This window comes from Amaranthus tricolor, chromosome 1, assembly GCF_026212465.1.
Source record: "Amaranthus tricolor cultivar Red isolate AtriRed21 chromosome 1, ASM2621246v1, whole genome shotgun sequence".
NCBI lineage: Eukaryota > Viridiplantae > Streptophyta > Magnoliopsida > Caryophyllales > Amaranthaceae > Amaranthus > Amaranthus tricolor.
This window is the reverse complement of record NC_080047.1, coordinates 42,407,282-42,422,180: the sequence shown is the minus strand read 5'-3', so window position 1 is coordinate 42,422,180 and position 14,899 is coordinate 42,407,282. Positions and strand designations below refer to the sequence as shown.

Genomic DNA, 14,899 nt, shown 5'->3' with positions numbered 1-14,899 from the left:
TTTTAATTTTTTTGTGAGCAATTCGAACTGTGAAATTTTTATCATTGAAGTTTTTAGCAAAAACGTGTTACTTCTTGCTAGTACTTTTTTCAAATTTGTTCGATTGCGATTACATTGTTCGTGGTTTTCAAGTTGTTCTATTTGCGATTTTGTCACTACTTTGTTTTATTTTTATAATTACATTTTATAATATAAACATTACATGATTTTACTTTTTTACATAACAAACATATGCCATAGAGGGTTGGTCTGAGTTTAAGAGTTATTACGCAACTAATATTTATTTCAACCAACCCATAAAGCCACGCAGATTATCAACACGTATTCATTAATGGGTCGCTGAAGCTTCTTTTCTCTTTTAATAATCTAAAAGCTCATGTCAGCATATAAAAGGTATTTCTCTTAATATTCATTTTATTTTTTTTTACTAAATGTTTTAATTTTTTTAATTATTTTAATAATGTTTTTGTTAATATTAAAAGGTGTTGTACCTACTGAGGATGCTAGTTCCCAATCTACTCACATTACTGAGCTTGATTTTGGTAATAGAAACTTTTTTATTCTAGATTGTTTTATATCATTTTTTTATTATTTTTTTTAATGTCAAAAAATTGATTGTATTTATTTGAATTATGTAGTGAAATTTGGGCCTCGTATTATTCATCGACTTGGTTGTTCATGTTGTAAGAATGAGCGGAATTTTAATTGTACTGAAAGTAAGCAGTAATTAATTAATTAATTAAAAATAGATTTAGTATACATATACTATTTATTTTTTCTTTTTTTAATTTGTAGCTTTATATCACCTGAATTACTCCATATCAATCCGTTTGCTGTCGGTCTGAAAAGACACTGCCTCGTCAAAAAAGTATTTGTTCTTGGTCTCTCTATTTGGGCTACAACAAAAATTCTAGGCCATGGTTATTGAAAATTTGAAATACTTAAGTAATAATAATAATAATAATAATAATAATAATAATAATAATAATAATAATAATAATAATAATAATTAAATAAATTAAGTTTTAAACTTATTCCAAAGATAAGCGTAAAATTTCCAAACCTGAGGTTTGGGGCTGTTCGCAGTTAGTAACTGCGAACAAGTCAAATAGCTGTTCGCAGTTAGTAAGTACGAACAACTGTTTTGTCTTTTTTAACCTGTTCGCAGTTAGTAACTGTGAAAAACTCAAACCTCAGATTTGGGAATTTCACGCTTCCTTTTGGAATAAGTTTAAAACTTAGTTTATTTAATTAATTTCTTTTTTGCTTAAGTATTTCAAATTCATGGTTATTAGAAGCTAAAATCACCCAATTTTACATTGGTGGCTCTTCATGGGCCTCCAGTCTCAAACAGTATAGGTGACCCATAAATTATGAAAATGTTATCCCATTTGAAACATACTTTGCCACGTTAAGAATTACTTTAGTCGATTTTGCCATTAGTTTATATGGATTAATTAAATTGAAAATTAAGAATTAATCGAGGAGTTTATAGAAAATAGGAAAAAAAAAATTACTAAAGTGTATTAAATTAAAAATATTAAATTCAGATATAATTTGCCACGTTAATCAATAATTTTAATTAATGTGTATGATTTAGGGTTGAGAAAGTAGCATGTTAGTTAAAGATAGATATACCATATAACATACAGTTAAGATATGAGTAATTTCTACATGACACCATTTCAAGGTGTGACATGTCTACAAAGTAGCTCAATTAAGTATGAAAGTAAAAATGTTAATTGATTTCTAAATTGGATTAAATAAAATGAATTTAATTCAAATTTAATTTTAGTCAATAATAACAACATTACAACATGACACCATCTCTATTACATTGATCCAAACTACACTTATGGTTTTTAAATTTATTACTTTTTATAGGGTTAAAGTAATCACTCATTATTTTAAAGTGAACAATGTGTGATGCGCTGATTGCGAGGGCTTGTTCATGGTGAAACGACCTCATACAAAACTTGCCGATAATGTATCTAATGAATGTATGATTTATGACACGTTGGAAAATAACTCAAAATGCGATTTCATATCGAAGTATTAGAGAGAGGTTGGCTAATGTATAAGCTTGATAATAGATGGACTACTCGTCCTATTATCAATTGGTTCATGATAAAATGGTGTCGAGTTTGTGTGCAATCAATTCTCTTCTTTTGTGTGGTCTTGTTACAAGCCCAATAAAAATTTTATCATGGTATCAAAGACTACAATTTATCATCAACTAGAAACCAAAAATCTCGATCTTCCAAAAAAACAATTTAAATGTTTGAACAGAATGATGTTCCCACTAGATTATTAAATTGGGCTCACGTACATGTGAAGCAAAGTATTAGAAAATAACTCGCATATGAATGAGAGCGTTGTAAAATAACCCATATGTAATCCCACAATGGAGAATTAGAGATAGATTGTCTAACGTATGCATGTAAGCTAAATAGGCTATTAGGGTGGAATCACATGAGTTTGTGTACAATCAATTCTCTTCTAGGATGGAACTTATTTACAAGCTCATTAACGAAAATTAAAGAACTAAATCAACCAAAAATTTAAAATGATGATTGAAACTTCAATATATTATATCTCGCCTCCTCACACAAGAGTTAAGTATCACATGCCATTTTAAAAAGATGTGCTAGATATTCCACTTGAAATACAAGGATGAGGTTGATAAGATAAGAATCCATAATCATATTTAACGTTGACTTTTAATACCATATTAAGATATCAAATAATTAAACTCTCGGAATATTAAATACTCTATCAAGATATACAATTAAGATATAGACAGATGAATGTTGGTCTCTCAAATTCAATAATATATAAAAGAAGAGGAGAGATAAGTATAAATCAAACACAAAATCTTATTAAAAAAAATATTTATTTTAGCTAATACAAAACCTAATTATCTTACTTTATTTTTAAATTATCGACTTCTAATACTTTTTATATAACAAGGGATGTATCTAAAACGTTTTGATTAGATGGGTCCAATCAAACTAATTCTAACAATTACAAAAATATAATGGACTAAATAGACTACTCTTTTCATAATATTGACCCAAGCCTTGCGTGTGATGTGAAATTTTATTAAATGGTAAGCGTTGGTGTACGTGTTAACAAACACCAAGAAATTAGACAAATTCAATTCACCCTAGTTAATAAATAGGCCACAAAGAATAGATTATAAGTTGAGTGTCTTTTTGATGGAATCTTTAATTGGAAGTTTGTTGATTAATTTTATTTAGGTAATTTAAATGTTGTATTTTTTTTTCAGTAATTTAAATCCCTGAATATTTTTATTTTGACCATTTGAATTATATAGAAGGTATTATATTACATCTTTGACAAGGTATATATTCAAGTTCATTAAGTCGTAATCTTACATGTTAAATAAGCTTTTTGTTAAGAACTTTGATGTATTAACCATGCATGTGAGAAATATAACAGCGGAAGATTGTGTTTAACTCTGTCTTGTTCATTCATTGGGTGAATAACCCTTCAATATATACATCAACTGTGAGACTAAGAAAGGCAACGAGATTATCGGTATGATATTGTTTACATAAATAAGAGAATAAAAATATCATCTATTGATCCTAGAATATACAGAAATATTCTGTGAATATTTCTACTGCATGCATGTTCAATTGGATTTGTTATAGATCTGGTTAATCAAATTCTTAATTATCCAACCGTAAGAGAAATATGAAAGGGTATTAAAGCACTTTACATTAGTGAGGGAGATGAGTTACATATTATATATTATTGAAAAAATTCAATTTTGAATCTGAATTTGAAATTGACAAAATTTGACATCTGATTTTAATTTGTTCAAATATTTTTTTTTCTTATAGTTTCAAACAAATTCTTTATCTAAAATTTTAGGATGGATTTAATTAAATATATAAATAGGTCTATTTCAACTATTATTTATATGTTTCTCATTGGTGGTTGAGTTATTTGACTCATTGTAGAAGAATTTTCTTCAATACTTCAACAATGTATAAACATTATTGTTACAAGTTTTCGTTGTTTATTAAATAAAATTTTGGTGAATTGTAGTGTCTTTGAGATATTAATCTTAATTGGTCGAACTGTAATTATTTGTCAAGTTGAATTTTGGCAAATCATAAAATATTTTACAGACATTATTTGTTGGAGTAATTTATTTACTGTTTAAAATTTTTGATTTTCCGAAAAACGATGTTATAACCTGACTTTGCCAGAGGTCTGAAAATCTGACTCATAGCAAAGTCCAAATGATACAAAATTCGAGTCTGACTCAAAAGTAAAGGTGAAAAAAGTCCGACTTTTATTCATCGCAAAATCTTAGCATACATAATACGATTCGAATCCGACTTATTCCCATTCTAATAAAAACTCAAAAAAAAAAAAAAATCTTAAAATACGAGAGAAGATACTTTCATCATAGATGATAATAAATATCATTGTATAAATGATGCAACTTGCAACGTGTATTAATGTATTTCTATGATCAAAATTGCATGTATATATGTTTCTCCTTTTGAGCTATTTATCTATTATGAAGTATTTTTAACATTATCATTATTATATTCAATGTATTTTGTTTAAAGGGACTATAAGCAGAGTCTAGAGAAGAAAGGAAGACGGCAAGTAAAACCATAAATATCTTTTTAATACATTCAAAAAAACAAGTATGACAATACTGGTCCTTATGTATGTTATCCTGTCGAGGAGTAGTTTGCCCCTATATAGAGTTCAATTATGCATGCATGGTGGTCCTGTATAATCAATTTGCAGCTACTAGTCCATTGAAGAAGTTCAAACAAGACGAAACTAACAGCTACTTGATGAAGATTGATATTAATTCCTTAGAATTTATCAACTTCATCTTACACTTCATAAAATACATTATCATTTTTTGTTGGTTTTTTTGGTGTGACTTTGAGTGCACCAATGGTGTATGATGAGGATTGATGGTGGGTGAATGTGTGTATGTGTGTGTATGATGATGTGGGAGTCATTATGGACTTTCTGATGAGCCGCTCGACCCACCCTGTGGCATGCTCGACCGAGCCAGTTAGCTCGACCAGATCAGTAAGCATTCTGATCTGCTGCTCGACTGATCTTCAAGCCGCTCGACCAAGGCCATTTCGCTTGACCGGTTGAGCGAGGGTCCAGAATGCACTCTATTTTCTTGCGCAATAAGTTTTACGGGAATGTTTTAATGTGGGCCTTTGCCCAATTATTTGTATACAACTTCTACTATAAATAGGAGTCTCATACACTCACTCCAATGTTGATTAAAATCCTACCTAGACACAAACCCATTTGCTTTTATCTTCTCCAAGTGTAATACTCCTTTGTAAGAGTTCTTGAAAACTCTATTGTTTCTTCACATAATCAAGCAAGCTAACCACCACCGTGGACGTAGCCCACATTGGAGTGAAGCTAGACTAATTAAGATAAAATAAAAATATGATTTTTATTCCTACCCCTCAAATCAAGATATCACTCTATATATATAGAGTGTTACAATAAAAATACCAAATTAATTAGCCAACTAACTATATCCCACTACTCCCTAATAATTAGCAAACATAATGCTGGAAAATACAATATTTAACTAAAATAATTAACCACAATAAAATAAGGTAGTTACTAATGCTAAATAAAGATAGTGGTAGTTACTAATACCAAAGATAGTGGAGGCATTTCTCATGCATGATCATATTTCTCATGCATGATCTTACGTGAACCACTACTCCTTTAAGTGCTTCCCCTTTCCCTTAACTGCTTCCCCTTTGACTGGAACTCAGACCACGTAATCCTCTGACCAACGTGGACGCCTCCTGCTGCGGGATGGAGTAGGCTCAGCCATGGACGTATCATAGTTTTTGTAATTTGACAAGTAGTTGTGTAGTTTGGGTATTTAACTTTATTTCTTTAACTAGTTCAATTTGAATTTAAAGTTTCATTACATTATTGTTTTTTATTTCATATTAATCATAAAATTTATTCTAAATATAAAATTATAATAAGTGAATATAATTATAAAATAAATTTTATTTGATAAACAATTATAATTTCTATTTAAAAAAGTCTATAAAAATAAATTAATTGCGTATTTGGGCGATGACTAGGCGACCGCCATGGTGTCGCCATCAACTAAACTGAGTTCAATTTGCCATCGGGAGATCACCTAATAGTCACCTTTATAAAATAAGTGACAAGTTTACGTCTGTCGTCTTTTGGCCGTTACAATTTTAATTAATATTCTTTTAAGGGTTCAGATATCAAATGTAATTAAAATAGGACCTCAATGTAACAAATTGCCCTCAATCAAACAAAACTAATATTAAAAAATGAAACAAATTGCAAAGGGCCATAAAGTTTTGGCTCACCTCTAAATAGTTATATATATGTTGAAGTTTGCCTTAGAAAAATGTATCCTTCAACTCCCAAAACCCAAGTAGCACACCTAAATTTTTTGCCTTAAAACTTTGATTTTATTTTTTAAAAAATGACAAAAATGATAACAACAAGAATGTCAAGAGAAAAAGTAACCAAAGGTGTTGCAAGTTTTTACGATCAAGATTCAAAAGGTTGGGAGAAAGTGTTAGGAGATCATATCCATTATGGTTTCTATGATCCCAATTCGAAACCCTCTTCTCTTAGAGAGATTCGTGCTGCTCAAGTACGTATGATAGAGGAAGCCCTTCGATTTGGAGGCCTTGATGGTTCGTAAACTTTTAGTTGAGATGGCGGGTTCATATCGATTATCTATTTTCTTGTGTCGATAAATATCAGTTTATGTCAATATATATTTCCAGCTTAAGGTGAATGGTTATGGTTTCACTGTATGTTATAAACTTAATGTTGCCCCCTCACACAATAGACCTTTAATTTGGGCTAAACATGTGGATACAATACATGTCCTCTTTATTCCTGCCGTTAAATATTTTACTTGAAATAAGGGTGAATTAAATTCGAACCTATATCCTTTTTGTTGTGTAGGTATTTGATACCATGTAATCTAATACACAATCTAGTGTTTTAGTTATGAGCTCTGATACCATTTTTAAAAAAATTCAACCACCAATTTAAGTTAACGGTTATTGTTTGTTTGGATAAGTAATAATGAATAAGTTTGTTGATTGTGTTGTAATTGCAGATAACTCTGGTAAAAAGCCTAAGTCTGTGGTAGATGTTGGTTGTGGACTAGGGGGAACCTCTAGATTCATGGCCAAGAAGTATGGTGCAACATGCCAAGGAATCACCTTGAGTCCTAAGCAGGTTGAAAGAGCTCAAACCCTAGCTAAAGCTGAAGGTTTAGGCCAAGATAAGGTCGATATTTCTTATATTATCTTCTATTTTAATGAGTTTTTATTAGATATATTACTATTGAAATTTTTTTTTAGATTATCTCTTTACATATTTAGTAATGTATGGTCATTATTATTACTTTTTATCTCCAGTTTCCTTCAACTTGTTATGTCTCACACAATTTCTTACTTTTTTCTATAAAAATATCAAACATCTTTATGTGAAGCAAACCCTAGGGCTGGACTTTAAGGGGTTTTAATTGAGCGTATTTCCAGAACCCACTCACAAAAATATACATATCTTTTTTGGTTAATAGGTATATATCTTAATTGTTTGAGAAAAAAATACATCGATAATAAATTTTTTTTTTTTTTTGGAAATAAGGCAACATGTTATAAAATCAAAAGTTATGGTAATTTTTGACAATAGAACTCTTTAGTGCATTCCCTTCACCAAAATCAAGTGAAAAATCCAACCCATTAATTTTCTATAATATTCTCTTCAATTATGAATTTCAAATGAACAAGCATCTATTAATCTTTTATAAATGTAAAAATATAATTAAGTGAAATCTTATTTAATTTATCTTAATGTATATTTTCATGATATTAACTTTTTAAACATGTTTCTTATACGCAATTAAAACTACTAAGAATTTAAATTATATATTTGATAAGTGAAAATTTTGCAACAATTTAAAAAAAATAGAGGAAATAGAAGTTATGGGCCCATTATTTATCCTGTGTCCCAAGCCTTTAATATCTCATGGTCGATCTTGCTTGTTCTAATTTGTTGTTTTTGATTAATATTTTACCCTCTCTAATATGGGCGATTCTGGAGCTGTGCAGGGTGTCCATAGGGTGTCCAATTGTACAGGCCCCTAAATTTAAAAGACCTCATATTAAAAACTCATTAAAATAATATACTATTGTGATAGAATAGTTGGTAAAAGTTTTACTTAACATATCAAAGGTCAAAGTTACAAAGTTCAAATCCTATTAATTATAATTTTTCTCTTATTTTAATCTCCTTCAATGCAACTCTTTAACTTCAAATATTTCCTCTTACATTCATTTAATTTTTACATATTCATCAAACATCAATTATCACTAACTTAATTTATAATAATCAACAATTTATTTTTTTATTTTTCAACCCTTCATACTTGTACTCTTTTTATTATTAATCATCAATCTATTACTATTTTTTCTCTTTCATTTTAACATTAGAGATGAAAATTTAATTTTTAACAACTTAATTTAAGTTATTTTTATACAATCAGTATTAATAATATTAGAATTTGTGTTGAACTTTTATTTAATTCTTGTACTTAAAATTAAAATTCTGTTAAAAGTTTATTTATGTTTAAAAAATATCTATTTTTAATTATGAAGGGTCTCGATTTTTGAAATTTATAAAAAATAAACAGGGTCTCGAAATTATTTGCTCCGCCCCTGATCTCTAGTTTACGACTCATCCACGAGATAGATACACATACTCCCTTCTATTTCCTTTAAATGTCCCATTTGAGTTAGACATGCGTATTAAGAAGGGAGAGGACCACACCAATTATAGATACCCATGTTCTAGTTGAAGTGTTTTAAGATAAATTGTAAACATAAAAGAGGTATAATTATAATAAAATAGAACTCATAAGGAAAGAGACCACAACAATTGTAAAGTTAATAAGCGTATTTTTATAATAGAATATAACTCATAAGGATAAATTAATAAAAAAAACTTTTACTTTAAACAAAAATTGGATAAATAAGGTGAATTTCTCAAATAAAAAAAATTAGACATTCAAATAAAATTAGAAAACATTATTATGCATGCATGCGTCACCATACATACAAGTGCTCTATTACTTGAGGGAAATCTGACACTTTTCATTATTAATAAAAGTATTTTACTTTCTATTTAGGGGAAAAAATCAATTTTGTGGTCCTCCATTCTTAAATCATAATTGTTAAATATTATTTCTAAATTAGATGAATACTACAAAATTAACTCCTTCCAAAAATGGGTCCAAATAAATGCGGAGATGGAGTATTGAATTTGATGTTTAATATATTGCGATAGTGGGGTTAATTCTGCTCAAGAAACCGACAATTATTCTTGCCATATTCTTTGTCATTGTCATTCATGGTGGCAAATTCAAAAGCTCTAGTCTCTAATAATATTTATATTATTACTGTAAAAATATAATAAATTAAAAATAAGAAAAATTACTAAGAATAATTTAACCTATTCGTGATTTTCCTACAAAAATCTTACCTATTGATTAATCATGAATAATTTCAACTTTGCAAGGTATTTTCCTAGAGTAAACCCGATGACCAGATGACTTGGTATAACAAGTTTTTTAGTTTTTTGAAAATAATAAATTAAAATAAAACGTTAAAAAAATTTATGATTTTTTTATTATTTAGAATTTTTTATGTAAAATTTCAAAATTTTTCTTTAATTTTAAATTAATTTTCAGTTTACTTTTTGGTGAATTACCTACTATAGCAGGTCATCGGGTTGTCTAAGTTTACTCTAGGCAAATAACCCTTAAAGTTGGGATTATTCATGATTAATCAATAGTTGAAATTATTGTAGGAAAATCATAAAATGGTTTGATTATTCTAGGTAATTTTTCCTTAAAAATGTCGTTATTAGCTACTTAAATACAATAATTATCGATGAATAAAATATCAAATTATATCTACTAACCAATAAATGAAAAACAAATAATTAGTCATTAACAAGGTCATAAATAATCATTAATTATGCAAAAATCATTACCATTTATATATTATCACTTTTTCATATATATAAAAATAGTACTACTATTGTTCTTTTGTAATATATAAATAAAAATTAAATATATCAAAAAACTTAAAACCCTTAAAATAACAATGCCCTGAACGGTCTGATTTCATAATACTCTTGTAAAAAGCTGACCCTTGTAATAGTAAGGAATGATACATATAATTTAAAATTGAAATTGTTTGATGTAGAAAATTAAGGGGGATTTTGAGATTTATTTTCTATACAATTAAAAATCAAAAACATAGTAAATGTAATGAAAAAAAGTATTATAGAAGATACTAAAAGTCGAATTACTCTCATTATTTTTGTAAAATAATACTCTCTACTTCTCTATCCCGTAGTTTTCGTAGTTTTTAAATGAATGCAAGTAACATATTATATGACTTTCAATAGTAAATTCAAAGAAACAAAGACAGTAATTTTTTAATTTCTTCAAAGAAAACTAGGGTTAAAAAAACCTCTTGAAAATAATTGGAGTAGAAAGTGAATAGATATTTTACCAAGTTCAGCAAAATGCGCAGGTCTTCTTTCAAGTAGCTGATGCATTGGAGCAGCCATTTGCTGATGGAACATTCGATTTTGTTTGGTCAATGGAATGTGCTGAACATGTCATTGATAAATCAATGGTTTGTTTGCTTAGAGCTTTACTAATCTTGTTCTTTGTTTAAGTATCAATTTTAACTGGTTTAAAACCAAATTAAATTGGATCACTCATTTAGTTCGTTTATTTAATTACTTAGTTTAGTTTATTTAATTTGGGTAATTAGTAAAAAAAAACAATAGAAAAAAAAATAATTTAGTTTAAATGCTTAGAACTTGAAATATTTGATATATCGAATTTCCAATTATTTATATGAGGTTTATTTCATTGTTACAATTTTTAAATTTAGTTGAATTAATTTCTTTTTTGAAGTATATAATTAATTTGATTTGATTAAGTTTACTTAAACATTACTTGCAATTTGAATTGAAAAATGAAAAAAATAATATTAGTTTAGTTGATTCAATTTTGTATCAAAATCAATCAAAAAACTAAACTCATATATTAAATTAAACTGGACTTATTATTATCAAAGTCAGCATATATTCAACATTAGGTGCATAAACATAATAAGTCAAGGGTCCTTATTTCCTTTATATTTTTTTATTAGTTGTTGCAGATAGTAATATTTTCTCATCACTAAATGTTAGTACCTGTAGGTTGTAGCAACTAATAAAAATCAAAGGAAATATAAAAGGGAAAAAGTGTCAAAAAGTACCTAATAATTTTTTTTTTAAAAAGTACCTAATAAATTTTTTTTAAAAAAAGTACCTAATAAAAAAGTTTTGCCAAAAAATACCTAACAAAATTTTCTCTTTTCCAAAGAGTACCAATTAACATTTTCCTTTAGTTGACCGTCAAATATAACGATTGACTAGTGAAAATAAAAAAATTTTCTTCCTTATCTTTAATTTCTTTTTCAATTCAATTTCTTCACAGTTTTCTTCCTCTACTTTTTACTCAAAATCGAAATTAAATTGGAAATGAAATTAAAGATGAAGAAGAAGAATTATTGATTTTGACCAGTCTATCGTTATATTTAACGGTCAACTGAAGGAAAAGGTTACTTAGTACTTTTTGGAATAGAAAAAATTTTATTTGGTATTTATTTTTTGGCAAAATTTTTTTTCTTAGGTACTTTTTGGGAAAAAATTATTAGATACTTTTTGACACTTTTCCAATATAAAATATGCACATCATTTTTAATTTATCGATATAGAACAACCCATGCCTAACGGATACATTGTTTAATTTTTTTCCAGTTTCTATCAGAATTGGTTCGAGTTGCGGCTCCAGGTGCAACAATCGTTATAGTGACACACTGCCATAGAGATCTTTCTCCTTCAGAGGAATCTTTGAAACCAGATGAACAAAAATTATTGGACAAATTATCTGATGCTTATTATCTTCCTACGTGGTGCTCTGCCGCTCATCATGTCAAGATGCTTCAATCCCTTCCTGTCGAGGTGTAACAACTAATAATAACCGATATAATGAATCATTAGTCCTTTTTAATGTAGGAACCTCATTATCATTTTAAAAATTTTTCTTAAGTCGAGGGACTTTTTGGCGGCATCCTCCTAAATGGGTATAAATTGCCGCCTTCTTTCCTCTCCGATCTAGTCAACCCTGATCATAGTTTCATATAGACGGAATACACTGGATACGATAATCATGATGCTGATGATGATAAAATAATAAAATAGATATAGACCCATCATGACCTAATTCAGTTGATTAAAGAGAATAATGATAGTCGAGTACAATTCAATACACATACATTTATGTATACACGACTCATGATATACTAGTATCTTAAATTCGCCTTATATTTGAATACTTGTAGGACATAAAGGTGGCAGATTGGTCCAAGCATGTTGAGCCATTCTTGCCCGGTCTTATACGCTCATCGTTATCATGGAAGGGCTTCAAAGTTGTGATGCGTAGCGGTATGCACCTAAATTTGCGCACTAGCTAATTTTACGGTGTTTGGCTTTTAAAATTATTTTATAATATAATTAGTGCAACCTAAATAGTTGATGGAGTATTGTATTGTGAAATATGAGCTAGTGAAGTTTTTTACTGCTAAAATATTATTTTTAAATAAGTACGATTTTTACTATTATGATTTCTAAAAAAATTATAAATTTAACACAATCTAAAAATACATAGTAATTGTTAATGATTTAAAAATTTTTATTAGAGAGTTTAAAATTAGGTATCATTAAATTTATCGTAATAGCAGTTGGTTTAACATTGAACCACAAAATAGTTACTTAAAGACTATTAGGAATGAAAAAATATGGATGAAAATAAAAAAATAAAAAAATATTATATTAAGATTGAAATCTTTGGTGATAAAGTAAAATTATTTATTAATTTGTGTTAGAGTATAATCTTTTAAAAAAGTTATTTTCTATATTTTAGAATTTTTGATTCTATTTAATTTTTTTTAATAAATGACTTTCTTGTTTGTTAATTTGTAAATTATTGTACAGGATGGAAAACAATGAAACGAGTAACAGTAATCCCATTAATGAATAAAGGATTCAAGACAGGTCTCATCAGATTTGCAATTATCACTTGCCGAAAGCCATTAAATTAATTAATAAGATTTTAATTTTTAAATATAAAGTTATGGGTTTGATTCTCATGGTAATATGAATTATTGTATTTATTCTGCAGTTTGCTTTTTTTTTTTTTCCTTCAAATTATGTTGCTATATCTTCTAGTAATATAGTTTATCAATTTCATTATACTTGCTATATTTAACTTTTTACGCTATAAAATTCTTTATTTTGATCATTTATATATTAAAATACGCGTAACTATAAATTTTAAAAAGTTAATATAATGAAACATACGATTAGACGATTCAAATAAGATCATATTTGAATTTTACTCACACATTAGCCGTAAAATATATAAAATAAGTTTGAACGATAAATAGTGTTTGATCCATAACGTCTATTTTATGCAAATTATAGCCGTAATGTTTATAATTTGGGTTTGAACTTTCTTCTATAAAGACAAGGACCATACTATCATATGCAATTTGCAATCTTATATATTTTGTGGTAATAATTGTGTTTTGTCCAACAATTCATTTGATGTAATTTTGTTTCTTTCATTAAGGGTTGGGAGAGTCATAAATGAGACTCCTAGATCTATCCCTATGAAATTGCTATATTTTTTATTTTCATTTTTATTTTTTTTATTTATAATATTTTCTTTTACCAAAATACTTTTACTATTTTTTTTCTCATTCATATATTTTATTTTTCAATAAATATTATCTTCATAATTTTAAAAAGTTCTCTCAATTTTCTTAAATTTTTATGTTATTTGAAAGTGGTGCAAGTTTATGGGAATTTAGAGAGCACTCCTATACTCTACTCATTTGGATCGTTTTAGAATATAAAGTCAGAACTTTTTCACGTAATTGATATAAAAGGAGCATATTCGTCGATTAGCATTCAAGGGTAAAGCGGGTTACCGTTCAAGGTTCTAAATTTTTTTGAGTATAAAAATATATTTTCATATTTAAGATTGATGTTAACATGAATTAAATTTAAATATAATTTATATTTTTTGTAAGTAATATGAATATAAGTTATTAGTGCATTTTTTTTATAAAATAGTTCATTTATTAACAATAGAAAACAAAAAAATATTACATTTTTACTCAAATGCCTTAAATTTTAAGTGTTTTTTTATCTTTTATTCTGAGGCCTAAAAATAAATGGGATGACCTTTAAAAATAAGTAGGACAGTAGAAATGGTCCAATAGATTTTGTTAGGTGTAAAAGGTGTCTACGTACGTCATTTGCAATATGTAATCTTCTCATCAATTATGACGAGTGACGACAATACTATAATTATTGCTCATGGGTAACAATTCAAGAGATGGCAGCATTTTGTTTCTTTCACTATAGTTAATGGTAGAATCACAATGTTTAAAGTAAATTAATTGTTAGGATAATTTTTTGGAAGATAATTTTTGGGTGCATGAATGAATGTTAATTCGAGGTGGTTTGTATGACATTGGAAATAATTTCTCATAAAAAGTTTTAATTTCTATTAATTTATTTCATTTGCAAAGTTTTTAATTTTTAATTAAAACTTTTTATTTGATGTTAGGAAAATTTCGATATCATAAGAATTTTAAATAATCAAGTCAAAACCATCTATATGTCCTTATTCACTAACCATGGTTTA

General features: G+C 27.6%; 1 protein-coding gene across 1 annotated transcript; it reads left to right on the top strand.

The window, feature by feature from the left end:
• The first annotated feature begins 6,321 nt into the window (after positions 1–6,321).
• LOC130825775 (probable tocopherol O-methyltransferase, chloroplastic) lies at positions 6,322–13,486 on the top strand. Its single transcript, XM_057691181.1, has 6 exons — positions 6,322–6,737; positions 7,172–7,344; positions 10,662–10,766; positions 11,944–12,147; positions 12,528–12,630; positions 13,180–13,486. Exons 1-6 carry the CDS (start codon positions 6,521–6,523, stop codon positions 13,284–13,286), a joined length of 909 nt encoding a protein of 302 aa, XP_057547164.1. The 5' UTR covers positions 6,322–6,520; the 3' UTR covers positions 13,287–13,486.
• Positions 13,487–14,899: the final 1,413 nt, after the last annotated feature.

Bases quoted from the DNA above. Each gene is read 5' to 3' on its own strand.
- LOC130825775 (XM_057691181.1), top strand. From the start codon at position 6,521: ATGACAAAAATGATAACAACAAGAATGTCAAGAGAAAAAGTAACCAAA. The intron at 6,738-7,171 runs GTTCGTAAACTT...TTGTAATTGCAG, and splicing joins TCGATTTGGAGGCCTTGATG to ATAACTCTGGTAAAAAGCCT. The intron at 12,148-12,527 runs GTGTAACAACTA...GAATACTTGTAG, and splicing joins TTCAATCCCTTCCTGTCGAG to GACATAAAGGTGGCAGATTG.